We start from the raw sequence: 26,367 nt of genomic DNA on the forward strand, positions 1-26,367 counted from the left end.
TTAAAAGCTCATTATTTTATCCAGTGTCTAAAACCTTTACAATCTACTGGAATGGAACTATAAAGCAGCATGAAACAGAGATACGTAAAAGTAAAGCACAAGTACCTCAAAATTGCACTTAAATACAGTAAATAAATAAATAAAATATAAAATAAAACTCAGTAAATATATTTAGCTACTGTCCACCAGTGGTTAAAACAAAGCTGACACTTACTTTGCAGGTGTAGACTACAGTTTCCCTCTTGATTTCAGGATAGACATGAAAACACATAACATAGATAGATAGATGACTTTATTCATCCCTGAGGGGAAATTAGGTTCTCATAGCAGTCCGGTATATTTGAATACAATAAAACACACAATAACATGAAGTACTGAGTAGAATAATACAATAAAATATACCTAAAGGAAATAAATAATAGTAAAATAACATGTCCTGTAATTTCAACAGCTGGAACTGAAGCTTATTTTAAAATTATGTTTAGGGTTAGTGTGTTTAGCTCTCATTTAACAGGTCTGGTATCATTCATTAACTCAGTTCTTAACAAGTAATTGATCGTCGATCGCCACTTAAAGGTCATGACACTATGTTACGATCTGATGTATTTTATTTCTACTGGAGAAATTCTCTTGTATTTCTATTTTTTCAGAATAATTAAATAGTTTCCTGTGTGTTTTGAGACTTTTATGTCACATACTGAAACAATTTGATTTTTCACCACATACGCAGCATGACTTTTGTGCTTTGGAGCCACAGCACTTGCACCTGGTGCCTCTTTTTGTCCGTGCCCTCAGGCGCTCTGTGTCCGCCTCTGCTGTAACCACACACATAATCTCTGTGGTCGTACAGTTCTGGACCAACCCGTGGATGAGGCCGGGTGACATCATGAGTTCAGGCCGCCATGTATCGAGTTTCCAGACTTGAAGAGGGAGTCATCTGTTCGAGAATCCACCTCGTTAATCCGTGGAAACGACACGGTGGATTTTTCTCGCCCCCCGCGTCCTAAAGAGGCTCTCCACGTGCCCCCAAACCTGATTGGACAGCGCGTGGCCGACGCCTTCGAACGCGTAGCCAATCACGGACTCAGCACTGACCGGTTCCGGTTACATCCTCCAACTGATCCAGAGGGTCTGCCCCGTGGACGTGGTCGACCTACCACCTCACGAGGAGCCGTGCTTGCCATTAAGGAAAACACAACTCGTTTCCACAGCTAACTGTTAAAGCCGACGGCCGGTCGTGTTCCGTGTTTTCTTCTGAGTGTTTTCCACGGACAGGAGGAGGAAAAGAAAAAACTACGAGGATGGACTCGCTGGTCGCTGCCATTGATCAGGGCACGAGCTCGACGAGGTTTCTGGTGAGTGGCGTGGTAAAGCCGGTCAAACGTCCGGTGCATTTCACGCAGACGGCTGCTCCTCACTGTCCCTCGGCAGTACAGCGAAGCGGGGTTATCGACAAAGGCGTTATCGAAGTCTTCGATGACAAATGTCGAAGGCTTAGGCTGTTGCAAGCGGAACTGATAAGTCTTGTTAAGAAATACCACTGGAGGGTGAACGAGGCTACACGCTAACCCTCTCCGTACATGTGTTGTGATGTTAGCTAGCAGCGTCTTTATTTTTAAGTTTAAACTTAGGAACTCCGTGTCCTCAGTGCGCCCCTACCGGCAAGTGAGCGCATTGCTGGTGTTTCAGCACAGAAACTGTAGCTTTGGCTCCTAACAATAGTTTGATCATGAAAAACTGTTAACTCAAAATACGATAATGACAAGACTGCCACCAGTCACTTCCTTAAACATTATACGAATAATCGTGCAAGACAATTGTTTTCATACAAATATATTTGAATCCTTGAATATTTTGGATAACAGTCAGATATTTGTTGAATGAAATGTTGAGGATTGCTGAAGTTCGTGACCCCCTTTTCAAGCCAAAGTGAGTCAGTCATCCTGTCAGGTTTATACTGCTTTGCTTTAATCTGTGTGTAATTTCAAAAGTTATCCTGCCTCTTGGAAACCCACCATTTTTTTCATTTGTTTTCACTGATTGGAGAACAAAATGAATCCTGTTCAGTGATATTTTGTGAATATAATTGGGCTTCCTCAAGTAGGTCAGCTGGAAGATCCAGACTTGACACAGAATACAGCAGCTCTGTAGCAATAACAAATCTTTTTTCATTTACCTGATTGAGGTCACAGGCTTGGGAATCTGAACTTTGCAGGGTCATAAATGATGGGTGTCCACAGAAAACAGGTGTCACAACTTTGATCTGGATGTTTTAATTAGTGAGCCATTCCCTGCAAAGGACCTTTGACCCTTTGTGAGGTCTGTGGCTGAATGCTGATCTGATGACACAGAAATGACATTTCAACCCTCAAAGTTAAACTTTAACATAAAAGGTTGTTTTTGAATGTGTTTTTCCCCCCCGCAAGACAGAGAAGTGAACATGTCTCTAGTCATAAATGACTATGATAATGATGATCAAATGTTAAAAGGAATCATCAACATAACTGATCTATGACTGTGTATTCTCCGGCACACACACACACACACATATGTCTGCACACTGTTAATGTTGCCAACAGCAAAATGGAGATGTTTGAGTGTTGGAAGCTTTGTGGGGAGTCATGTGATCTCTGCTCTTTGGTTTTGATCCTTTAAACAGACAGTCGGCCTGAACTCACAATAAGACATGTCGAAGCTTTCCTGATGGACTGATAACACGCCGGCCATGTGGATACACGGCTTGTATTCTGGGTCTTTCTGGGGTCAAATTGACAACTAAAATCCAGTGCAAAGAGTGGAGTAAATAGAACTTGACATCAGAAGTTTTACTCCAACAGAGCCGGTCATGACGTCAGTCCTTTTTATTTTGGCGGGGTGTTGATATTCCTGTTCGCTGTCCAAGTGCGCGACCTCAGCTGAATGTTACCTCTTGTAGTGTCAACGGGGTCATCTTGTATCCTGCTTGTGTCGCTGTGCGTCTGCCCAGTCTTTGCAGCTGTGGAAAGTTTCAAGAGTTCGAGCTGCTTGTGGCTCATGTTGTCCTCGAGGGTAATGTTTCCCGGTTCTTCCTAGTGTGGTGTGTTGCTGTGATGACTTCATGTGACCTGGGAGGCTGGAGTTCTTGTCTCTAGCTGAATTCAGTACACGCATTTATCCTCTTACCTCATTAGAAGAAATGCTGACTTCTGTCTGCAGGTTACAGCCTGACCTGCTGCCACATGGGAAGCCTCCACTGTCAGTGACGGGGAGCAGTCCTGTGTTATTGTGTTTGTTTAACTTTTTCACAAGCGCCCCCTGAATCTTTTGTTTTGTTTCTACTCTTGGTCACTCACAATTTAAATTTCTTTGCAGGTGTTCAACGCAAAAACAGCTGAACTGTTGAGTCACCACCAAGTAGAGATCAACCAGAGTTTCCCCAAGGAGGGGTGAGTTCTTCATGTTCCCCATGACCACAACCACCAACGTACTTTCATCAGTAATCAGTCTTCTCATTGAAATCCTTGTGTATAAAATGCTTGAGACGAGCGATAATGCCAGTTATAATTTTCCACAGACCAAAGTGACGTGTTCAGATGTCTTGTTTTGTCCAACAGCAGACCAAAGACACTCAGTTTACTGACATACTGGTTTAGTCCTGCTATTTGCTAAAACTCCCGGACAGGAAATCTGTCAGGATGGCAGAAAACTTTACATACAAAGTAATATTAGAAGATGTAGTTTTTAAATCTATGCTGCTTTGCACGTTAAAACAGAACATCTGGAACAGATGAGTTCCAGATTGTGCTGACTTTGCCCTCCTTTACTGACTTTACAATGTAACTTCCTTTCAGGTTAATGACTTATTTTATTTGACACAGGCAACACATTTCAGGTTCAGCTCTTATTCTCCTGCGCACACAAAAGCTGGCTTTGCTGATACACATTCAGATGTTATTTAAAATCTGGTTGATGAGTACCGTGTTCAGAGTACCAGAGTCCACTGATGTTCGGCACTGCCTGCTGTGACAGAAACATTAGAGGCCGTGCCAGTCATGGGTATCACTTTACAATTTACAGTTCTAATCTTTGGTCTGTGTTATGTAACAAGTCTAAATCTTCCCTCACATATCCTGAAGCTACCATAGATCATATTGCAAGGTTACATCAGCTACTCCCTGTCCCCTCAGGAAGACATTTTCACCTATTTGTTGTATGTGAAAGACTTTTTTTTGCTCTGTAATTGTGGGTCCATGTGAGAAGTAGCAGTTTCAGGCTTCACTCAAAGGCCACCATGTCAGACCGGCTTCAGAACCTGGGGGTTTACATGTTTGTATTTGTGTTTCAATCAGCTGGGTGGAGGAGGACCCCAAAGAGATCATGCAGTCTGTCTACGAGTGCATCGAGAGGACTTGTGAGAAACTGTGCCAGCTCAACGTTGACATCTCCAACATAAAAGGTGTGTGGGGGTCCTGGTTAACCACACCTCTGTCTGTAGGTGGATGAACAAAAGCTGCCCGTTGACCACACGCAGCAGAGAGCAGTGTGTGGGCCGTGGCTTCTATTGACATTTATTCTGTTGTTGCTTGTCTCTCAGCGGTGGGTGTGACCAATCAGAGAGAGACGACCCTGGTTTGGGACAAAGAGACCGGAGAGCCGCTCTACAATGCCATTGGTGGGTGCATTTAACATCTGAGTGAACAAATGTCGCTGCCAAGTATTCTTACTTACATTTAAGTAATGTTTAAAATGACAAATTATTGCCCTGCAACAAAGTCCTGCACGTTAGTGAAGGAGTAAAGAGAAATCAGTTAACTCATCTCCTCCTTCAGTTCGACCAAGATTCTCTTTGTTACGGCATCTTTAGCGACAAGCTCAACACTTCATACTTCTGAGCTGGAACATCTTTAATTGAGCAAACAAGATTATGTCATCTGGGAAACGGCACATTGCATGCTCAGGTTGCGTCAGCCTGCAGTGTCTCACGTCCTGTCTGTCCACGTCCCCACCTCCTACCGTCGCGCGTGGCAGTGATTCAGCGTAGGAGCCGAACGCTTACGGTCATCTCCCACTCGAGGCCCGTGTGCTGACATCAGCAGCACAGAGAAGCTTTCATTCTTACCCCAAAGGCCTTTCAGTTTTTTGAGTTTCGTGTGAACTGGCTCTGCAGGTTTCTAGAAGTTTTGTCGCAGCAGGTTCAGTTCCTGTTTGATGTTGAGGCGTAACAAAGTAACTGTTAATGATGGGTTATTGTCATTTGCCTCGAGTCTCAAAGAATAGAAATAGAAAAAATAGCGAAAATAGAATTGAGTTTAAATGAGCAGAATTTTAACTTCAGTGTCAGTACTTAGTCTGCTGTGTTAGCAAATTGCATATACACAAAAAACATGATTAACGTGATTAAAGAAAACAGTTCTATAGCTACAACAACAGACAGCTACACAAAATAAATACATTTTTTTCTGAATTTTCTGTCATCTTTTTTTCTCTAAAAATCACACAAAGCCCTTTGACTGATTTTTCTTTTTCTAACTCATGTCAGTCTTCTCTTCTTTGCTCAGTCGATATTTTGGATTTCTGATTTGTCCTTAGTTTGGCTGGACCTGCGCACACAGTCGACAGTGGAGAGGCTCATCAACAAGGCTCCGGGCCAGAACAAGAACCACCTCAAGGTAGGAGACGTGGACATGAAATCCTTCAGTTGGGTCCAGTTTTTTCATTCAGAGTGCAGCATCCACAGACACAAACAGGATACACAGATTATAGTACACTCATTACTTTGGAAGTCTGAAAGATTCTTGATTTCTGATGTAAAATCGGAGCAGCCAGACGTTTTTCCCTTTTCATTTGCTGACATTTTAGCACCTTCAGGTCGAGGTTTTTCTCACTCCTTTTTGTACCAAACAATCACTCTGATCTGTGATTCTGTCCAGCACAAGACAGGCCTTCCCATCAGTACCTACTTCAGCGCCGTGAAGCTCCGCTGGCTGCTGGACAATGTGGACGAGGTGCGACAGGCAGTGCTGAGCGAGCGCGCCCTGTTTGGCACCGTGGACTCCTGGATCATCTGGGTAGGAGCCGCTCAAAGCCTGCAGCTGGTCACACTCTGTTGCTTGTTTTGCTGCACTGAATGAAGTCTGTGTACAGCCTGGAAAATGTGGTTTCTCGTGAGCCAAAGACGACTTCTTGACGTGGCAGCTGATTTCAAATGAAGCCACAGAGAACAAATCGATTGTGAAAATGGATCTGTGAAGTCCGCTGGGTCTAGCTGAACGCTCCCAGCATTTTATGCACACTTGTTGTACACAGAGTTGTTTTTCCTCAGTGCCTGACGGGGGGCAGGAAAGGAGGTGTCCACTGCACAGACGTCTCCAACGCCAGTCGCACCATGCTCTTCAACATTCACACCTTGGACTGGGATCCTGAGCTCTGCAGGTCAGAAGTACTGAACGTGAACACAGCTGTGTTTGCTTGTGTCTCGTTTGGCGTCTTACAACCCCGTAACCGACTGCTTGCTGTCGTGCTGCTTCCAGGTACTTTGATGTCCCCATGGAAATCCTCCCCAAAGTCAGAAGCTCCTCTGAGATTTACGGCTGGATGGTGAGCTCAGTTGACCTTCACTTTTTGTTCTGTGATCCTCTTTGTGTTTGATGGACCTGATAGGTCACTTAAACCCTCAGAGCTATAAATCCATGTAAATCGAGACTAATTATAATCATAAAATATTCTGCTCAATGTTCTCATGAAGCCCTCTAATGACTGTAATGGCCACAGGACTTGATAAGATACAGCATGTGATTCCTCAGAACAGCAGGTAATGTACTGATAGGACTTCTGGCTAAAAATATAAAATATATGGGTTTCTGCAGGTCAGAGGCAGGAATTCAAATGAAAACAGGCTGATGTAGATGGTGTTTTAAAAAGAAAACATGTTCCTTGAAGAATGGAAGATTTCTTGTTGTGTATCGGAGAGATCAACGTGGATGAGGCTTGTGTAAATAGCCAATCACAAGCCAAATACTGCATGCATACTCTTTTGTTTTACTTTTACTATGCACTACAGCTGCTCCTGTAAACTACAAACAGATGCATTTTATGTGATTGTGGGTTGGAACAGCTAGAAAAGCAGGCTGTAGGCAGTAGAATTTGCTGGTATTTTTTGGCACATGCTGAGTCTCTTCCTGACATATTAAATGTATGGCGGAGCAGCTTGTGGGACACGGGGTTGTTTTCCTGCTTCTGTTTTACAATTGTTTACTCTAGAGTCTTGTTTAAATTGGCTGTTGATTCTGGATTCAAGGATTAGTTGAATAAAGTTGTTTATCGTGGCCTGATTGATAAACGCAGATAAGATCCTGTGTTGTTGTGTCACACGGGCGGGTTGTTTACACACAGTAGACACACACACACACACACACACACACAGGCTGAGGTGGTGTGTGAGTCCCACAGCTGGTTGCATTATGATCAGTTATGATCAGGCCTGTCATGCACAGAGTGGTAACGCTGTGTGTGCTGTGGATCCTCGGTTCTGTCGTCATGTGTTGTTTGTTCGTCTGCCTCATATCTTATCTCCAGGCTACAACATGGTCCTCCATGTTAAACCTGTTTTATGCAACACGCACTTTGCCCTGCAGGTCAGCATGACAGCTATCTTTGTTTTCCTCATTTTTTTTATTTTATCTCAGTTTACTGCTGTTGTTAAGCCTCCACCCACATCCTCCCAAGGCCTCCATCTAAAGCGTGCACAGTGTGTCCTTTTGGGAAAACACATCTCTCACATGCTGTGAAAACGGCTTTTCTGGCAACTAAAGTAAATGACTAAAACAACTGAATGTTATTGGGAAAGAGTTCTTATCTTGTATTGGAACCGCTGAATTCCATCAAGCAGAGAGACGTGTGTGTAAACAGATGTTTAACTGTAAAGGTGATGAGTGCAGCAGTGATCAGTTGGGTGATGTAATGCTCAGCCCCAACTCTGATCGTACAGTGTTATTGCACCAAAGGAGGTGTATTGCATAAAGCTGAAAATTTACATGAATGATTAATCATTGATTGTTTGATTTTTTTTTTTTTTTTTTTTGGTTGGGATCACTACAGTTTATTTTTTAGCAGTGAACATTTCTCTGATGTAAAAATACACTATAGTAGTAACTTTTTGCATGTTTTTGTGAAATAATTGCGTTAAGAGCTAGAAAGACGCTCAAAGACGAGGGCTGCCACTAATGATTATTTTCAAGATTGATCGTTCAGTGTATAAAGTGTCAAAATGGCCGCCACAGCTTCTCAGAGCCCAATGCAACGTCTTCAAGTTTCTTTTTATTTGTGTGTCCAACCAACAGCCCAAAACCCAAAGACTCTTCATTTGCTGTCCAGAAATGACAAAGAAAAGCAGCAAATCGTCACATTTAAGAAGCTGGAAATGTTTGACACGTTAGCTTGAAAATGAGTAAAACGATTTAATGACGAAAGGCAGCAGCTCTGAACACAACAGTCGCCTTCCTTAAGTTCTTCTTCTTCTCACTGGATCCAAAGGCGTCCACTTCCCCTGGTGTGTTTTAGCTGACCTGCAGTCTGAACTGTGAACATGTGTCTCTGTGTCCTCACCAGAAATCCGGTCCTCTGGCAGGAGTTCCAGTCTCAGGGGTAAGACTCAGCAGTGACGTGTGTGTGTGTGTGTGTGTGTGTGTGTTGCATGTGACTTTCATCCAAACGTTGGAGTGACAGATTTTTCCACGAACACCCCATGACAGTGCAGCACAGGCCAAAGTTAGCTCATCACAGATATATCATGTCAGTGCATATGTCAAAGTAAAAGTACATGAAAGAGTACATGAATCCTGAGTCATTTATACACTTTAGTGTAGTGAAGCGTGTTACAGCCAGCATCTGTTTTGCTTTTATCAACTACAGAATTTTATTCTCATATATTTTTGTTGTTTATAGATGATGTTTACAGTTAAAAATGTTGACAAGTTTTGCTTTTCAGGTGTCCTGTTGAGTTTCAGGCATCCTCTTAAAAGGTCCTGTGATTTTTAAAAAAGTTATTTCTGCTGTTATATTTATTCAAATATGCTCACAGTGTCCTCTGTAATATATTGATATAAAATCATAAATTAACTTTGGTTAATTGCTTTGTTACCATCTAAAGTCATCGATTGGGATCATTTTTGCAAAGTCTCATGAATGGTTAGCAGAAAAGAGACGACTGGAGGACCAGGAGATTTCTGTTATTATAGTTTTACTTTAATTGTTCCTAATCTCTCTTAGACATTATTGTAAAAAAGAAAAGAACAAAAAAAAAAAGTTGATTCCATGTGTTGGCAGAAAGTGAATCTCGAAATTGTGGTCTCCATGGTTACGGCCTTGAGATAAATGCATGCGTGGACTGTCACGGCCCTCTAACTGCCACCTTGTCTCCATCAGTGTCTCGGCGACCAGTCGGCTGCCCTGGTTGGTCAGATGTGCTTCGAGAAAGGCCAGGCCAAAAACACGTAAGTCACCCGTCTGTTCGCCCGCTACAGCCGCGGTCACGCCGCTTAAAGGAAGGGATTCGGTCATTGTCTACGCCCGGTAACCCATCGGTGTGAAGAATGTCACTGATAAGTCATTTGTGTTTGTCTTTAATCTGTCTCCTGTTCCTGTCCTGTGAAGGTATGGGACCGGTTGCTTCCTGCTCAGAAACACAGGGACCAAGGTGAGATGTTCCACCCGAGAAAGTATTTGATGGGCCGAACATTTTCCACTGCGTTCATGTCCTCACACGCCGTTTCCCCTCCGACTCTTTCAGCCTGTCATGTCGGACCACGGCCTGCTCACCACGGTTGCCTACAAAATGGGAAGAGACGAGGCCGCCTGCTACGCGCTCGAGGTGAGGGAAGGCTTTCGCTGCGCCGCGCTGCAGTAACTTCCTGTACCCGTCTGCTGCTCTCACGTTCTCCTCTGTTGCTCCCAGGGCTCCGTGGCCATCGCGGGGGCAGTGGTGCGCTGGCTGAAGGACAACATGGGCATCGTGCAGTCCTCTTCAGAGATCGGTACTCAGCATCACACCTGATCTCGTGTGAATTCTGTGACTCGTTCATAAGCAACAGGCAGTCGTGGTTCTGCAACGACATCAGTCAACTCTGTCGCTCTTTTGTCACATAATACGGGCAAAACACAGATTTGTGTTCGAGTAACAGCTCTTCTTCTTGTTTTTCTCACCTCAGAGGTGCTCGCAGCAGCAGCCGGCACGTCTTACGGCTGTTACTTTGTGCCGGCGTTCTCCGGACTCTACGCTCCCTACTGGGAGCCCAGCGCGAGAGGGTGAGAGACGCTCAGCTGTTAAAACACTCGTCTTAACGGCTAAACGGGGGGGGGGGGGGGCAAAGATTTTAGTGCGACAGCCGTTTGTTTCCTCTTGTGCTTTCAGGGACACGTCGGCAAAGCGAAAGCGTTTTTAACTCTTCTGTTTGTTTTCCAGCATCATCTGTGGGCTCACTCAGTTCACCAACAGGAACCACTTGGCTTTCGCAGCACTCGAGGCCGTTTGCTTTCAGACCAGGGAGGTGAGCAGCGTCACAAAGAGCACAACGAAGGCTGTTGTCATGTGCGACAGCTGACTGCAGATACATTACATGTTGTGCTTATTTGGCCTGATATCAGTGCTTAACTGACTGAATGATTTGTGGTTCATTTTATCCTTCTATAACCATTAATGCGCAGATTGTGCTTTCACCCACTGAAAGGCTAACAAGGACCCCTTTAAAACAATGAAAACTCATTTCATTTGAATCCCTTCGCACACGTCTCTGAGTCGGTAAACACAGAGAGTAGTTTTCTTCGATCACAGTCAGCGCTGCTCGAAGGAAACTCAGAAAGACTCTTGACGTCCCCCTCACACAGTCACAATATGAGAACTGGTCTGTTGGCTGTTGAAGGTCCTGGAGGTTGAGGTTTCTGTTGTCTGGTTTGTGTGCGTTGTTCAGATCCTCGATGCGATGAACCAGGACAGCGGCGTCCCTCTGACGCAGCTGCAGGTGGACGGAGGCATGACGTCCAACAGGTTGCTGATGCAGCTGCAGGCCGACATCCTCTGCATGTCCGTCGGTAAGAAGACACTCATGCATTTATGTGCTAATACACTCACAGAAAACGGCGATGGTTTAATTGCTTTTAACTGCCCATCAGCAGTCGGACAGCACAGCAGGAGTGCAGCTCTGAAGGTTGGAAATCTGTCAAAACGAGTAACTGCTGACACGGGTCTGAACCTGGACTTTATACTCTTGTCTTCATGACTTTTGTCCCATTTAAAAACGCACACAAACCTTGACTTTGATGTGGATGAGCACAAGCGTGTTGGCGCGTACGTGAGGCTGATCTGCCACATAAAAACATTAAACTGTCAAGTTTTACTTTTGAGGAAGAAAGTTTTTGATTCTTTGTGTTTGGTTCACGTCTCCTGTCGGTTTAGTGCGCCCCACCATGTCAGAGACCACAGCTCTGGGTGCAGCCATGGCGGCGGGTGCAGCGGAGGGGGTGGATGTGTGGAACCTGAGTCCCCGTCACCTCCCACACATCACATCAGAGAAATTCGAGCCGCAAATCAACTCTGACGGTCAGGAAAAACAGAAGAAATGAGTGATGCACTTTTTCAGCTGTGCGTGTCACCTCACCTGACCTGTCTGTCTGTCTGCCTGCCTGTCTGTCTGTCCTCCTCACAGAGAGCGAGTTCCGCTTCGCTCGATGGAAGAAAGCCGTCCAGAGGGCCATGAACTGGGAGACCACAGAGCCTTGCAATACCAACGGTACACGTTTGTCTCATTTATGACCCGAGTTTTAGTTTGGAATCTGTTTCATGACGTTTCGTGAACCTCGGATGCTCTCTTTTCTTCTCCACTGACAACAGGTTTAGGAAAGAAGATGAACGGCGCCCCCTGGGGGGTCCCTCCCACCCCTCCCCCCTCCAGAGTGGACCCCTAAGGTCCGACATTGAGCGCTGCATGATGTGTGTGTGACACTTATTTTGTATGTTGTGGCAGGGCTCAGTGCAGCGTGGTCACCTGTCATCACTAACGCAGTGTGCTGAAGGCCAACACAGAGGGTTTCTTTATTTCCAACAAGCCTCTGAAAAGTCTCCCCCACTGGACACTCGGTTTCCCAGCAGTGAGGAAAACCTGATTCTGACACTTCGAGATTCTGTGTAGAAATCAGAAATCTAAAACCGTTACTCAACACTGTGACCACCCGTAACCACCAGGCCGTGTGGATGGCGGCAGAAATAAACGTTCAGAAAATACTGGGGGGGCTGACTGTCAGTGCTGTCACAAAATATTCACACAGGGAAATTTTTAATAAACGATCATCAGTAATGTGGATATAATGGCAGAGTGGATAAAAACCAGAAGATGACTTAAACATGTCCAAAATCTAAGCTCGTATCTCAGTATGCATATAATAAGGATGATGCATTTAAAGGACCAGTTCACATAAAACACTAAGCAGCAGTAAATGTACAGTCTGTCCCGTCTGTGAGCTGAGTGGACTCTGTGTTGGTCCACATGTCTGCATGTTGCTCTCTTACTTCTTCTGCTCACTTGTTTTGTGGCTCACCAACGGGGGGCCGTCGCTCTGTCTTCAGCACAGCTGCGGTTCAAGGACGGCGTAAAGTCTGCATCACGTGATCTCCGACTGTCTCAGTCCTCTGAAGCCGAGCCTTAAACTGCACGTGTGGTTCAGACTAAATCCTTCACAGCGTGATGACATTTCCTGTCCCGAAGGTCAAAGTTCAGCTTCGCTGTGACATCATCGTGTTTTCTGTCCATCGTTCAGCAGCAGAGCTCAGGAACAGGTTTCACTTGTGGTCACATGCTGAGCTGGTGTCCACGTGACAGAGCGACGGTTCCATGTGTTTGGTTTTGTACTCAACTGATTTACATGTGAAGTTTGTATTCAACCAGAACGACGACGTGTTTTTGCCGTCATTGTCATCTAAAATGGTCGTTTTTCACCTCGCAGATCACCAGCAGTAACTCTGGGACAAGAGCTTCACGGGAAAGTGACTACAGGGGAAAACGTGCTCACAGGGACTAAAGAGACTCGACGGCTGCAGGAAGTGACACGCGGCCGTCACACGACTGTGAGACACTTTATCATCGACCTGTGGAGCGTTCTGAAGCGACTGCGGCGTCGTTTCTGATTAACTTCCTTTTCTGAAGAAGAAGAAGAAGGTGTTCTTAAACCATCCCTTGAAAACTATGAATTTGCATTCTCCAGCTCCCTCTGGACTCGGTAGACAAGACGGTTTCATTCAGCACGTCTTTGTATGTACGTATGTATGTTCGGATGTACGGGATCCAAACCCAAGTGAGCAAAGTCAAACATGCTGACTGCAACTCGGTTCTCGCTCAGCTTGTGTCGTGTTGAAGCAGCAGTTGGAGGAACAAGAGAGAGACGTGTTTTGTTCTTGGACTTAAAGGTTTAACGTGAGACACGTCGGGTCGAATCATTAAAATGAGCTTCAACTTTCTGGATTGACGTGGCAGGAAAGAAAAACACTGAAATGTTTTGAATGTTTTCTGTTAATCGGTACTGATGTCAAAGCGACTCTGCGGGCTCTCGACAGCACTTTAACTTATCCAGACGTGGGGCCTGCAGGGCCTTTTTTTAAAGAGTGACCACTTGACCATTTTTAGGGAGTGATTTTTATATTTTTTAGATTCATCACTACTGTAGTCAGAGCCGTGACGATTAAGGAACCTTCAACTAAATGTAAAACCAACAGCTTGATTTCTGTTCACACAATTTTATATGCAAGTCCAATGAAAACGCAGCCGTCTGACATGCGAGCCGTCCAACGCGTCCACTGAGGAACATCTCAGAATGAAGACGAAGTCAAACTTTCAGAAAGCCGAACGTTGTTTAAATTCAGATTCAGAAGGGTACGTTTTATGAATTTCTGTTGACTGATTTGTGATTTACTCAGAAAAGGTTTGTTCATGTTTGTACTGAGGATTATTACACCATATATCAGCATGCTGTTGAGTTTTGTTTTTGTTTTTTGTAATTGTTTTGAAAAGACGTACAGCGAAAGTGCTTTAGCTCTGGAGGAATGCTGTAGACCGTGCAATAAATGTGATGAAGATCTGAGCTGGGTTGTAAACATCATGACTTCATTGTAATTAAAAAAAAAGTTGATATAATATGAATGAACTTTAAGTATTCAAAGTCAACAGATTTAATAATCCAGTCAGGTGTAAGGAACACATTTCTGGTACATTTACAAAATACTTGTACACAACTCACAGGAGGAAATGAGAGCCTAAATAAAGTCTGAAGGTGGCGTGTCACAAAGGCGACATTATGCCCAAGTCGAAGCAGGAAGTTCATGTTCATGTCAACCGGGTGGTTCTCCAGGCTCGCAGACGAATCAGTCCAGAGTTTAAATGGCCTCAGCGGGAGAACTGCCTCTTCTCACTTTTGCCTTTATTGACGTGCTTAAAGAATTTGGACTTTTGCACGTTTTTGGACTTCTGATATCCAAAACCGCCTCCGCCACCACGCTTCTGCAACTTCACGCCTTTACTGCTGTGGACGTCTGGAGAGGAACAAGTTAAGGACAGCAACACACCTAAAGTACAATCTGACCTTTTGAACACATCAAACAAACGAGGTGAAACGTGACGGCGTGCAGAATCGCTGCAAAGGATACTCAGGTCGACGTATGGAGGCACTTTGAAGCCGAACGAGAGCGCCACCATGGGGAGGTTCAGGGTGTTTACGCTGTAGATCTGTTTGAGCGAGTGGGAGTCGTAAGCCCTCACGTAGGACTTGTAGGCCTCTTGGGCTGACTTGTGGAGATAGTAGTTCTTCTCAATCAGCTTCTCCAGCTAAAGAACAAAACAAAGTTTCGAATTAGAACCAAGCAAACAGTTTGTCGCCACAGAAAAGAATAAAATTTAGATTTTCTTGAAAAACAAAGTTAATGTCTTAATAATATAACTATATACACACACTACAATAAATAACTTTGTGATTTGTTTAGAATGTTGGTTTTTATTTGAAATACAAAATGGGAAAAAGGTTTGCTGAAGTGTTAAAATCACAAGAGAAGATTTCATTTCACCCAGCCACACTGTCGATAACAACCAACATTTAACGATGTGCGGTTACACCTGATGATTTCCTACCTGGGACTGGATGTCAGAGATTTTACTCCATGAAAATTCAAACTCACTCAATGGGACCTGGAAACAAACAAACAGCACATTTGCAGTTAAGGCTGCATAACCGACTGCTAAGTAGAAATTATGTAGAAAACTAAATCAATTTGCAGCTGAGCGTGTATGTAGATTAAGAAGGGCAGAGTCTGAGATGTTACCTTAGCCTGTTTCAGGAAGCGGAGGAAGCCGAGCTCCTCTGGACGCAGGATGAGGAGCGCGTGGCCTCTGCCGTTGATGCCTCTGGCTGTCCGGCCCACCCTGTGGATGTACTCCTGCGGACAGAAAGATTAAAAGCCGTGTGACAGGCCTGAAATCGATTGTGCTGTTGTTCCTTTGAATTAGTGCTGCGTCTTTACAGTTTGGATACCTTGGGGTCATCCGGGGGGTCGTACTGGACGATCCAGTCCACCTCAGGGATGTCCAGCCCTCGAGCTGCCACGTCCGTGCACAGCAGGATGCCCGAATCAGCGTTGCAGAACTGGAAGAAGGTGGTGGTGCGTTTGGTCTGCTTCTGCTTGCCCTGCGAATCAGAGGAGGAGAAAACATTTTTCCAGCAGTTGGTTTAGCAGATGATGCACCCGAGTGACGATGATGACGCTAGTGGCTAAGTGATTCGTCTTACATGGATGGCCATGACTGGCAGGTCGATGTAGTTGAGTAGCTCGTAGTGGAATTTCACAGACATACAGGACGAGAAGAAGACCATCAGCTTCTTCTTGCGGTTCTTCTTCAGGAAGGTGAAGAGAAGCAGGAAGCGCTTCTCTGACGGACACACCACGTAGCCCTGAAACACAACACACACCAGGTTACATCGGTTTATACACGGTACGTATCACAGCACAGACCGAACAGGAATGCAGCGGCCAGTACCTGCTCCAGGCCATCCACGGTGGCTTTGTCTTTGTTGTCGTCCACACCCACGTAGAGGGGCTCCCTCTTCAGGGAGATGCGAGCCAGGTCCTCCACCTTACGGGTCTGAGTGGCTGAAAACAGCATGGTCTGTCTCTTCTCTGGGGAAAACATCCAATGGTGACATCAGAGAGAGCAGGACAGGTCAGAAAGGTTTTGTTGAAATACTGCGTGCAACTTAAACTGACCATAAAGAGAACAAAATATTCTTGCTCCAGTCCCCTAACATTATGGAAGAGCAAAACCAAACCACACAAACTCAGTTGGACAAGAGGAGATACGCACTCGGCAGCAGTTTGATGATCTGCTTCAGCTCCTCCTCGAAGCCCACCTCTAAGATTCGGTCGGCTTCGTCAATAATCAGACACTGCAGGTTCTTGAACATGAATCCAGGAGTATTCTGAGGGCGCAAAAGTCTTGTTAATAAAGCGCTCAGTACATCTCGGTCAAGTTTTTGGGTCATATTTCCTCGTTTACCTGGAGGTGGTCGAGCAGACGGCCAGGTGTGGCCACCAGGATGTTGACGCCGTTGGCCAGTTTTTGGGCCTCAGCCGAGCGGTTGCTGCCCCCCATGATCAGACCGTAGGTGTGCACGTGGTGCGTCATCAGCTCCTTCAGCACGCCGTAGGTCTGCATTGCCAACTCACGAGTGGGTGAAAGGATCACGACACCAGTGCCTGGAAGGAGGAGATCAGTTCAGGGCTTTGTCTCAGTGTGACGTTAAGTTGGCCGATATGTAAACTGGGCCCAACTGGCCACCTTCAGCCCCACAACCACTGACGGATGACAGTGATGATGCAGTTCTTTAAAGTAACAAGGTTCAACAACACTGAGGACAAAGAGCAAATGAACAGCAGGATTACCATTCCTGGGCATGAACTTGAGTTTGTAGATGAGCTCTATAGACGGGATGAGGAAGGCCAAAGTTTTACCGCTTCCTGTCTTGGCTGCAGCCAGAACATCCCTGCAGAGAAGCAAAGCAAACAGTTCAGGTGTCCACAAAGTCACAATACGATTCTGGTGACAGCAACAGTCTTTCTCCGACCAGATCAACATTTGTGAAAATACTGAAGGGTTGCATCCATTAGGCACAAAGCCCAGTTTGACATTCTGGTGCACCAGTAAAACCAGCCACACCAGATCTCAGACTCACCTCCCCTCCAGCAGGGGGCGAATACTTTTGTGCTGGATCTCGGTCATGTGTTCGAAGCCCATCTCCTTCACTGCCTTCAGCGTGTTCTCGCTCACCAGCCCATCGAGGGAGGCAAAGGACGTGTCCTCAAACGCTCCTGTAATATCAGATAAGAGTTAGTGACGAGTGCACCGAGGCGACCCGCCATCACCCAGCGTGTCCTTGTAGTTGTTCCCGTCAGGGGGAGTCAATGGTGGCTCCTCCCAAAGACGACCACAAGAGTCTCTGTCTGCCTCCGCTGACACCCGTTTCATGATGGAAACACTGAACGGGCAACACATGAAGGCAATAAACTACTAAGTTAACTAATAATGTCATTTTGTATTTTAACAAGAAGTTTACAACCTGCAGTTTGTGCACACAGAAGGGTAAGGAGCCCTTAAGGAGCCTGTCCAGATGCTAATGGTCCTCACAAGCACTAAAGCTGCTGAAGACCCCATCAGCTCACATCCAGTCCTTCAATACCTGTTAAGCCAGTAGGCAGTTCAGGCTGGTCGTCCTGTTCATCATCTTCCTCAGTGGATTTGTCCTCCTCCTCATCTTCGTCTCCCTCCTTTTCTTCATCTGAAGCTCCCTCTGGTTTACCAGCAGCCTGTTCTCCATCTTCATCTGCTAATGCTGCCTCCTCCTCCTCCTCCTCATCATCATCATCATCTGCTTCTTTCACTGTTTTGGTCTTCTTCTCAGCTGAATGAAGATTACAATTTGTTAGTCATCCAACATATTATCTAAGCTGTCAGTCTCAGGTAGAAGCTCTTCCGGCTGTTACCTGGTGATTCGGCGGCATCAGCCAGTTTTCTTTTCTTCTTTGTCTTCTTCTTCTTCTTCAGAGGAGTTTCCTCTGCTGTGGTCTCCTCCTCAGCTTGCTGCTTCGGGTTTTCCTCGGGTTTTCCAGTTGTCGGCTCCTCACAACATTCTTCTTCCAGCCCGTTCGACTTTACTGTCAAACACGTTGCAAGAAGAGGACATTTTTACCTGATCGGCCAAATTAACGCGCAAAGAGCTGACAGTGGTTATGGCGGTGGTATGATTACCCTGAGAATTTCAGTTTTTCACTACAATTGTGTAAGTTGATTCAGTGTAAAGTTAACGCTGATGACAGGTTACCGTACTGAAGCAGAGCCCTGAACATCTGAAGGTGTATCAGTGTTAGCTCGCTAAAAGTTTGTCGAGCAAAGCTGGAAATCACACAATTCATAGTGACACACACAAAGTATTAAATTATGTTACACTTTTATGTCACACAAAGTTATGACTGTTAGTAAAATGCCAAAGCTAACATTTTAGGACTCCCGAATGAAAATCGTCCCGTGAGAAGCTAACACAGCTAGCTTAGCAGGGCGACAGAAAGACGGAAAACAAAGAAAAAGCGAAGAGTTTGTGTTTACAGCGCAGCAGCACATACCCGCCTCTTCTTCTTCTTCTTCTCTCTGCTTGTTTAACAGTTTGCGCTTTTTGTTCTTCTCGTTTCTTTTCTGGATTTTCTTCCGGAGAAGCTTCATCTGTAGGTCCGCCATGGTAACGGCGCACAGCACACGTGTGTATGTGTGTGGTGTTCAGGACCCTTCATGGTACCAGTCTGCTTTGCCTGAGTGAAAATGTGAAGGACCCCGCCGGCCTCAAAGGCAAAGCGTGAATGTATCGCATATAAAATCCTAAAATGATTTTTTAGGCTGCGGAGAAATTTAACTAAATGACATAAACCGAAAAAACAGATGTGCCAATAGACTCTGGCTAAAAACGGCTCTATGGTAATTATTGATTCATTACTGTGTTCATTACTTAAATGAACCAAAGCAACCCAACGTAAATGCACTTTAATTCTTCCAAAACACTTTTCATCAGAAACGTGATTTTGCAGTACCTGAATGTTAATGAATGTACGTATTTATAATCCATTAATCCTTTATTCTTCACGTTCCTTTTGTAAAAAATAATTCAGACAAATCCTAATTTGTCGTTCTGCACTTTGGAAATATTAAACTATTTTACTGTTGAGACTTTGTACTGAACTCTCTAAGTGAAAGCTCCATCTCATCACAACACATACTGCATACACCAAAACTACAACAATAGAATGCCATTTAATCCAATATCAAATAAAAAATATCAATATATGAAAAGTTAATATACTCCAATAAATAAATAAAAGTAAAGTATATTTATTTATTTGTGCATTCATTTATTTATTTAATACTGAATGAAATGGCATTTCATGCAACAACAGCTGCTCAGAGCAGCACACAGTACTCGTGCTTAGTGCAAAGTACATGAACAAGTAAAAGTACAGACTTCTGAGTGTATTTAAATCAATGCAGAGTTGTTCAGTCTTTCGATAAGATGCCTGAGATCGGCGCTGTTCACTTCCACCTCGTTTCAGTGTGAGGCTGCTTTCGAGGCCTGAGGTCCGGCGGCGTCTGCGTGGCCGTCGGCGGTGCTCTGTGAGCCCACGGCCGCCTCTTTAGTCTTGGCTGTGCCGTCGCTCTGAGCCCGGTTCTGCTTCTCCCTCTCCAGAGCTTTCTCCATCTCTGTGTAGTAATCCAGAGCCTTTCGCACTGGATCGATGATGTGTTGCTGCACAAGGAATGGAGATTTGTGTCACTTCCACGCCATGCGAGCTGTCTTTCCCTGCATTGAAACTTAAAACGAATTACCTCCAAGCAGGGGAAGAGGTTGGCCAGCTCGATGAAGAGAGGCAGGAGGACAAATCTGATGAAGCCCGTCTGAGATGAAGGCTTAGTCACTTTGTCTCGATCCATGAAGGGGGTGACTGGAAGACCCTCTAACTTCTCCACGTCACTCTGGAAGGAGCATTCAGAACTTTTACTCAAGTGTCAATAAGCAATAAAATTATTCTGTTTCAAGAAAAAGTTGTCTTTTTAAAGTATTACTTAAAAAATGCAGAAGACAGACTGAATCAGGGTGACTAATTATTAGATTATTATAATGGATTTTATTTTGTAGCTGGTGAAAATGAGACAAATTTAACAAGTTTTTACAGAATTAGTTTAATCTAACAAATCAACATTTGCATCTGAAACGTGTTGGAGTGGAAGTTTAAAGTGGCGTAACACGGAAACAGCAGGACTCAGTCACCTGGTTGTAGAACTCCTGCAGGAGGCAGTCCAGCCAGGGCTCGGCCACCTCCATGGGCCTCGCCTCGTTGGATATGTCGCTCACTTTGATCAGAATCATCATCAGCTGCACACACCGCGGGAAGGAAGCAGTCACACATTAACACAACTAATCACGATGCAATCGGAAAGTGTCGGCAGGGTAAACTGTTGCAATGCTCCGGCTGACGGTCAGCTTCCGTGTTGATGTAAAGGACTACATGGTTCGTTCATAGTTGATCCGGATGAGTTCGGTCTGCAGGTCTCAGATCGGGGACAGCAACAACAGAGACTGAAGCACTAAGGCCTTGTGCTAAGATAAGACGCTAAGTCTACTCGCTGCTTTGAATTATGTTTCTCTGTTTATTTTTCATTTGCTCTGAGGTCACATCATCTCAGCAGCACACTGATTTAATGGAAAACACAGACGTAATTAGAATCAGATCTCAAGCCCTAATGATGAGTCTGATAGAAAGAGCTGAAAAGGAGAGAAATCTGCACACAAAAAAGCTCCTTTTCACAGAGCTTTAATTCAATTCATTTAAGGACACAGCTCTTCCTCAGATGGGACTTCTGTTTAATCATCTTCACAGTGATACTATAAGCCCATTCATTTACACGTACACACAGTCTGCGCTGTCCTTCCTGTATTTGCTAGCTGCAACTGTCTGGGATTTAGTCAGGGCCCTGTGTTGTATATTTGTCTAATGTTAAAGCTGGCTCTCTGTCCGCTTGTCTCGTCCACGGTTGTGATTGGCCACATGCATGCGTCTCTTTCATGTGAATCCTGTGTTGACTTATTGAGTGGCTGTGAGTTAATGTAGAAATCAGAAGTCTAATCAGACGGACGTGGAAGCACCTGTGTGGGTGAGCTGGGTCTCTAATCTGCACACCTGTCTTAGAGAATAAAAATAATGACGTCACATTGGTTTGTTGATGTATCTGCCCATTGACCGTATTACTGCAGCGTCCTGTTCAGTTGGGTTTACATTTGTGCTTCTCTCACCACGTCTCTGTGGTCCTTGTTGGTGAAGTCGAAAGTCGGCAGGATGGACTTGAACTTGTTGAGGATCTCATTGTGCCTCGACATGTCGGTGGCCAGAATGCATCTGCGATTAGGACAGAGTAAAGATTCTTGGCGTAAATCACGACCAAATAACGCGTGATGATGAGTGAGAATTAGATGGATGAGCTCACTTGATGATTCCTTCTCTTATCCGTTTGTACTGGTCCACGGACAGATTTCTGAAGATGTTGTTCTCCGTCTACAAAACAGAAAATGGTCGGTTCATTGTTGCTCACTGCATGGTCGTCAGGCTCCAGCCTCTGATCTCGTCCAGGTTTAGTTCAGACCCTTAAACTAAAACGTATGTTTCACAGCAGCTTGCATGACGTCTTTACCTTCTCCAGTATCTCAAAAGCTACAGCACAGTGGTGGTTCTCCAGTGGAGAAATGTCGTTGTAGCGCAGAGCAAGTTCAGTGCGAGCATTTATCTGAAAGGCAGTCGGACATTAGCTCATCATTAGCTTTAAACGGAGTTCTGTATGCATCTGGACAACAATGAAATATTCCCCAATATTACAGTTTTATCAGCACCAACTTCCCATTTGTGTTGTGGCTCAGCGTGTGGAAGCACAAAGCGGGAATTTCACTGACCTGATAGGCGTTGTTGTATCCTGTGTGGTCGAGGTCGTGGCAGACGGCAGAGGTCAGCATGATCAGCAGGTCGATGCTGTCCATTTTACTCCTCAGGTCAGTCAGCCAGATCAAACCATACATCTGCCCAGAGATGAAGAAACACACTCTCACAGAATATTCCTCAAACGAAGGCTGCCAACCTGCAAAGTCGAGTTGTTCACTGATTTGAGTCACCTCTCGACCCCGAGGACCGCGTGTCCTTCACCGATTAGCCATCGACGTGATGGCATAGACGCATGATTTCCTGATTGGGCCCTTCATGATTTCCCTTGATGAAACGTCTCTCTAAAACACACACACACACTTACCATCTGCGTAACACAGAAGCAGTGTTTGAAGTTGTGGAAGGGGATGTTGTTGTATCTTCGGTAGACTTCAAACAGGAACTGTTGCAGCACTTCAGGCTCGATGTTGAAGGCAGCTATGAAGTCTAAATCTGTGTACATGACCTGCAGGAGCACCATGATCTCTGCATCCTCCCACTGCCTACACACACACACACACAATACACAACATATAGGAATCATTTCCCTCTAACACCTTCTAAAAAGCCCACATCTATAGTGGCCTTCATAGTGTCTTATGAGGCATACATAAAGCTTTATGCCTCCACTCATAAACACACACAAATATTGCACCACATAAACAGTCATGAAACATTACAGATGTTTGTTTGCTACTTGCAGTTTTGTTGGTGTCCAAAAACACTTTGACTCTCACAAACAACATCCTACTGCACTTCAATGTGTATTAATCCACTGCTGAAAATAGTCCATAACTAACGTGTTATTCCTGTCTGAGTAAAGTTTGGAGAAAACTTCAGTGTCCAGCTGAAATAATTGCGCTTTCTTGGGAAAAATTAAACTGTGTACTTGTAAGATACTTTTCAAAGATGTCTGAATGAGGAGCTTTGGGCTGAGCGCCGCAGACAGAGGAGGGAAGTCAGCGATTCGTCATTGCTTTTGGTATTTTCATTTTATTTGCTGACCATAACAATAATGTAGAATAATCCCAGATCCATCTGTCATAAAACCTTTAAAAACCGCATACAAAGAAAGCAAAGAATCAGGGCTTCAAAGGAATCTTGTGGAAGGATTGTGCGACGCCTCAAGCCTCGGTTTGTCTTTCTGAGCTTGTGCATAACCACATTTGTATCAAACCGCCTTCAGTGTGGGTTTGCTTTAAAAGCTTGGGAACAAATGAAATCATGACCAAGCCTTACTGAAAGCAACGTGCGCTTCCTCCCCATGAAGCCCACTTCAAACATGGTGTGTTGATTAAGCCTTTTATGAAGGCTGTCTTTTGATTTGTGAGCCCTCTGCAGGCCTATTTATATTGAAATGAGCGCGTCTCCCAGAAGAAACGGGTGACAGCTCCCGTCCTCTTCAGAAACGCATCAGAGGTGCTTGTTGGGCACGACTGCCATTAGCTGACCGTGCACCTCACATGAGCACTGACAGAACAGGTGCGCTGAGTGTTTATTCGTGATGGCACAGGTGCAAAGACACCCCGCACATCGCGGTGACATGGAAACACCTCCAGATTAATACTGGCCAGGTCACAACTTACCAGTTATCAAAGGTTGGAGTCTTTAAGTACTGCCTCACTTCGTCTGAAACCTCCAGGGAGCTGCCAAAGTGCCATCATGAGCATTAATGACTGCTAGACATTCAAAGGCAGTATTTATTTCTGTCAGTGAGTTTTGCGTGTGAACATGCCTCATTTGAAGAAACTTTTCCCGCACGTGCTCACACTCCTTCCTGGTTTTGTGCAGCGTCCTCTTGTGGTAGAAAGGGGACGGCTTGTGTGTTCCCTCCGACAGGTCTTTAAACAGCCCCAGCCAGCTCAGGTGTTCCACACTCTGACACAGAACGAAGGTAAATCCACTTAACTGAAGCTGGAGGTTAGAGGGACACATCGTTCTGCACATCAAATCCCCAGACTGACCCTTCAAAGGAGGCCAGGGACCACAAATCTATTAGTTAGTATAGATAAATTTCACAGCCATTTAACTAACCGTTTCTACAGAAATATTAGTAAGTAAATCAAGTGTCCCAAAGTGTTTCGAGGTTTAAAGACTTCGAGTACTTTGTGCGCACCTCCAGTTTCTCCCGGAATGAATCTACCTGCTTCTTCATCTCATACACGACTGCAGGAGTCTCACCGGCTTCAATCAAGATTTTCTTTTCCAGGCCCTGCAGTCTGAGATCACACACCACCACTGAGTGTTAAATCATTAAACATTCATCTTTACATGTGGTTGTACAAAGTCGTGTCCTCAAATGGTCAGTCTGGTCAGCATAATGAACCTAAATGCCAGATCTCCCGTTCCTCACACACCTTTTGTTTACTTTGATGAATATCATGAAATGTGTCCTGTTTCTCTTATTTCCCACCTTGCCTACCTTTTCTCCATGGATGAGAGGTCAAATCCTAGTGCACCAGCAACCTCCGCACCTGAAATTACAAGAGGAGAGGAGGACAGTTAGGAATTTTTACATGAACCCCGCCACGGCGTTTCCCATGCTGCTAAGTTAAAGATACCTAACGGCTCACTGTTGCAGTCAGCGGCCACCACCTCCAGCTTGTAGCAGGAGTTCGGACTGTTGGGCTCCAGACGCGGGGAGATGTTGATGATGTTGCCTTTGGGGTTGTACAGCTTCAGGATGTCATGGGGTCCTGCCTCGGCTGCAGAGCGGAACAAATCTGGGAAGAAATGGGCAACAGATCCCGTTTTATAGAGCAAACCTCGACCGTTGTGGAAGATCATGGGGTGCAGTGAAGGCTGTGGAAAACCTTAGTGAATAATCCTGGAGTGATGATTTTTTAGTCAAAACTTTCTTTATTTTTCATTACTTGGCAACCCCAAAATTGAGCTTAATAACGGCTGATCAATAAGCATTTGTAATGGTTAATCAGTATCAATATAAGCATTTAGTTACTACTTATGAGCCCTTTATAAAGTGCGTCTTAAAAGGCTTTCATATAAGACTGCCACAGATACACGCAGACCACGAATAACAAACAAGTGCTGCTCGAAGATGGCAGCTCATCGAGGTTCTGTGTGAGACCTTCATCAGCCTTCATCAGCACTTGAAAGACAACATACATGAAGAGCATGTGAAGCTGATGTGACGGGTGAGGAGCTGTCAGGGGCAGCTGTATCGCTGCCTGTAGCGTGGACAGCCTCCATAGCACTTACACAACTCTTTAATCTGATGTGTAATGACTCATCTGTGCACCGTACCAAAAACACTGTTAGAGTAGTTTTCTGCCTTTGAATTTTTCTCTGTTAAAGCAATTCATACTCAGTCTGTAGTCTGAAATGACACATCTGATATGTATATTATATTTAATGTCTTTCTGTAAATGTAATCATGGGAGAAATTTGTACATTATAATAAAAAAAAGATCATATTACAGATATTAATTATTGCACATGTGGACATGTCACGTATGCAATGAAATATTTTTCTAATGAAGTTTAAATTCTAACATACTTTTCTGCTCCTACCTTTGACATCCTGGGCCGGGCAGTCCACTGGAAACTCGGCCTGCTCGGGTCTCCCATTCACCGTGAAGTAGATGATTTTTGTTGCCATGTCATGGATTCAGAGGCCCTGATGTTGCTCTGTGCACTGCTGATCTGCACCTCATTATTTTACTGGCAGACACTCCTTCCCTCTTGTGTTTATTCCGTCCACCTCCTCCTCCTGTGCTCCTCCCCTTTCCTTTTTTCCCCTGCTTCCTCCTCCTTCTTACAACAGGAATTAATTAATCAGTACATCTTTGAATGGAAACTGTTGCCGTCAACTGAAAAACAAAGTCTACTAATGAATGATATGAATACATGAAAGCATTTTGTGTAATTAATAAACTCTTTTTTCTTTTCCCACAACAGTAAACCATTGCATAATTAATATCACATAATGTTGTATTGTTATGTTATCAAGTCATACAGATTGCACAAAAACAAGCACTGTAATGTAAGCACCAGTAATGGCATACTTAACACTTATGAATAAGCGCCAAATAAGATAAGACTATGATGATTTAACTAATACATTAAAATAAATAGAAAAAGAGATTAAATTTAATGGCTATATATATATGTGTGTGTGTGTTTTGAATTATAACACTTTAAGCCATATACATGATCTGAGCATCCCGTAAAGGTTTCATAATTAGGAGAGAAAGTGTTTCCTCCAAGCCTGCAGATGGCGCTGTGCGCAGCGCGCCACTGTACACAAGACTTAACTGACTTTCGTACCGCACCTC

The 26,367-nt window shown here is 44.6% G+C and overlaps 3 protein-coding genes across 5 annotated transcripts; 1 reads left to right on the forward strand and 2 right to left on the reverse strand.

Moving 5' to 3' along the window:
- The first annotated feature begins 1,114 nt into the window (after window positions 1–1,114).
- Window positions 1,115–14,103, forward strand: LOC124067670 (glycerol kinase-like). 3 transcript variants are annotated; one of them, XM_046405239.1, is made up of 20 exons: window positions 1,115–1,355; window positions 3,352–3,425; window positions 4,329–4,435; window positions 4,574–4,651; window positions 5,569–5,648; window positions 5,910–6,047; window positions 6,302–6,411; window positions 6,510–6,576; window positions 8,587–8,622; window positions 9,403–9,470; window positions 9,631–9,673; window positions 9,767–9,847; window positions 9,932–10,010; window positions 10,185–10,281; window positions 10,439–10,523; window positions 10,944–11,064; window positions 11,429–11,572; window positions 11,679–11,762; window positions 11,864–11,938; window positions 12,973–14,103. In XM_046405239.1, exons 1-19 carry the CDS (start codon window positions 1,302–1,304, stop codon window positions 11,935–11,937), a joined length of 1,620 nt encoding a protein of 539 aa, XP_046261195.1. In that variant the 5' UTR covers window positions 1,115–1,301; the 3' UTR covers window position 11,938; window positions 12,973–14,103. The 3 variants fall into 3 exon arrangements, with proteins under 3 accessions (XP_046261195.1, XP_046261193.1, XP_046261194.1); XM_046405237.1 differs by lacking the exon at window positions 1,115–1,355 and adding an exon at window positions 2,573–3,048; XM_046405238.1 differs by lacking the exons at window positions 1,115–1,355; window positions 11,864–11,938 and adding an exon at window positions 2,576–3,048.
- On the reverse strand, window positions 13,634–18,865 carry ddx18 (DEAD (Asp-Glu-Ala-Asp) box polypeptide 18). The gene is made up of 14 exons (XM_046405236.1): window positions 18,683–18,865; window positions 18,047–18,217; window positions 17,743–17,964; window positions 17,239–17,374; window positions 16,949–17,049; window positions 16,563–16,762; window positions 16,371–16,485; window positions 16,047–16,186; window positions 15,799–15,960; window positions 15,544–15,696; window positions 15,335–15,448; window positions 15,144–15,200; window positions 14,666–14,843; window positions 13,634–14,551 (listed from the first exon to the last, which is right to left on the reverse strand). The coding sequence occupies exons 1-14, from the start codon at window positions 18,792–18,794 to the stop codon at window positions 14,406–14,408; spliced, it is 2,007 nt and encodes a 668-aa protein (XP_046261192.1). The 5' UTR covers window positions 18,795–18,865; the 3' UTR covers window positions 13,634–14,405.
- A 225-nt stretch (window positions 18,866–19,090) lies between these two features.
- Window positions 19,091–25,823, reverse strand: si:dkey-219c10.4 (high affinity cGMP-specific 3',5'-cyclic phosphodiesterase 9A). The gene is given in 13 exon segments (XM_046404257.1): window positions 19,091–19,851; window positions 19,932–20,078; window positions 20,374–20,478; window positions 21,397–21,499; window positions 21,588–21,655; window positions 21,792–21,884; window positions 22,048–22,170; window positions 22,398–22,575; window positions 23,659–23,718; window positions 23,808–23,950; window positions 24,189–24,337; window positions 24,646–24,795; window positions 25,604–25,823. Coding segments are annotated over 13 exon segments (1,605 nt in total). The 5' UTR covers window positions 25,692–25,823; the 3' UTR covers window positions 19,091–19,653.
- Window positions 25,824–26,367: the final 544 nt, after the last annotated feature.

The sequence above is a fragment of the Scatophagus argus genome, chromosome 11 (genome assembly GCF_020382885.2).
Source record: "Scatophagus argus isolate fScaArg1 chromosome 11, fScaArg1.pri, whole genome shotgun sequence".
Lineage (NCBI taxonomy): Eukaryota > Metazoa > Chordata > Actinopteri > Scatophagidae > Scatophagus > Scatophagus argus.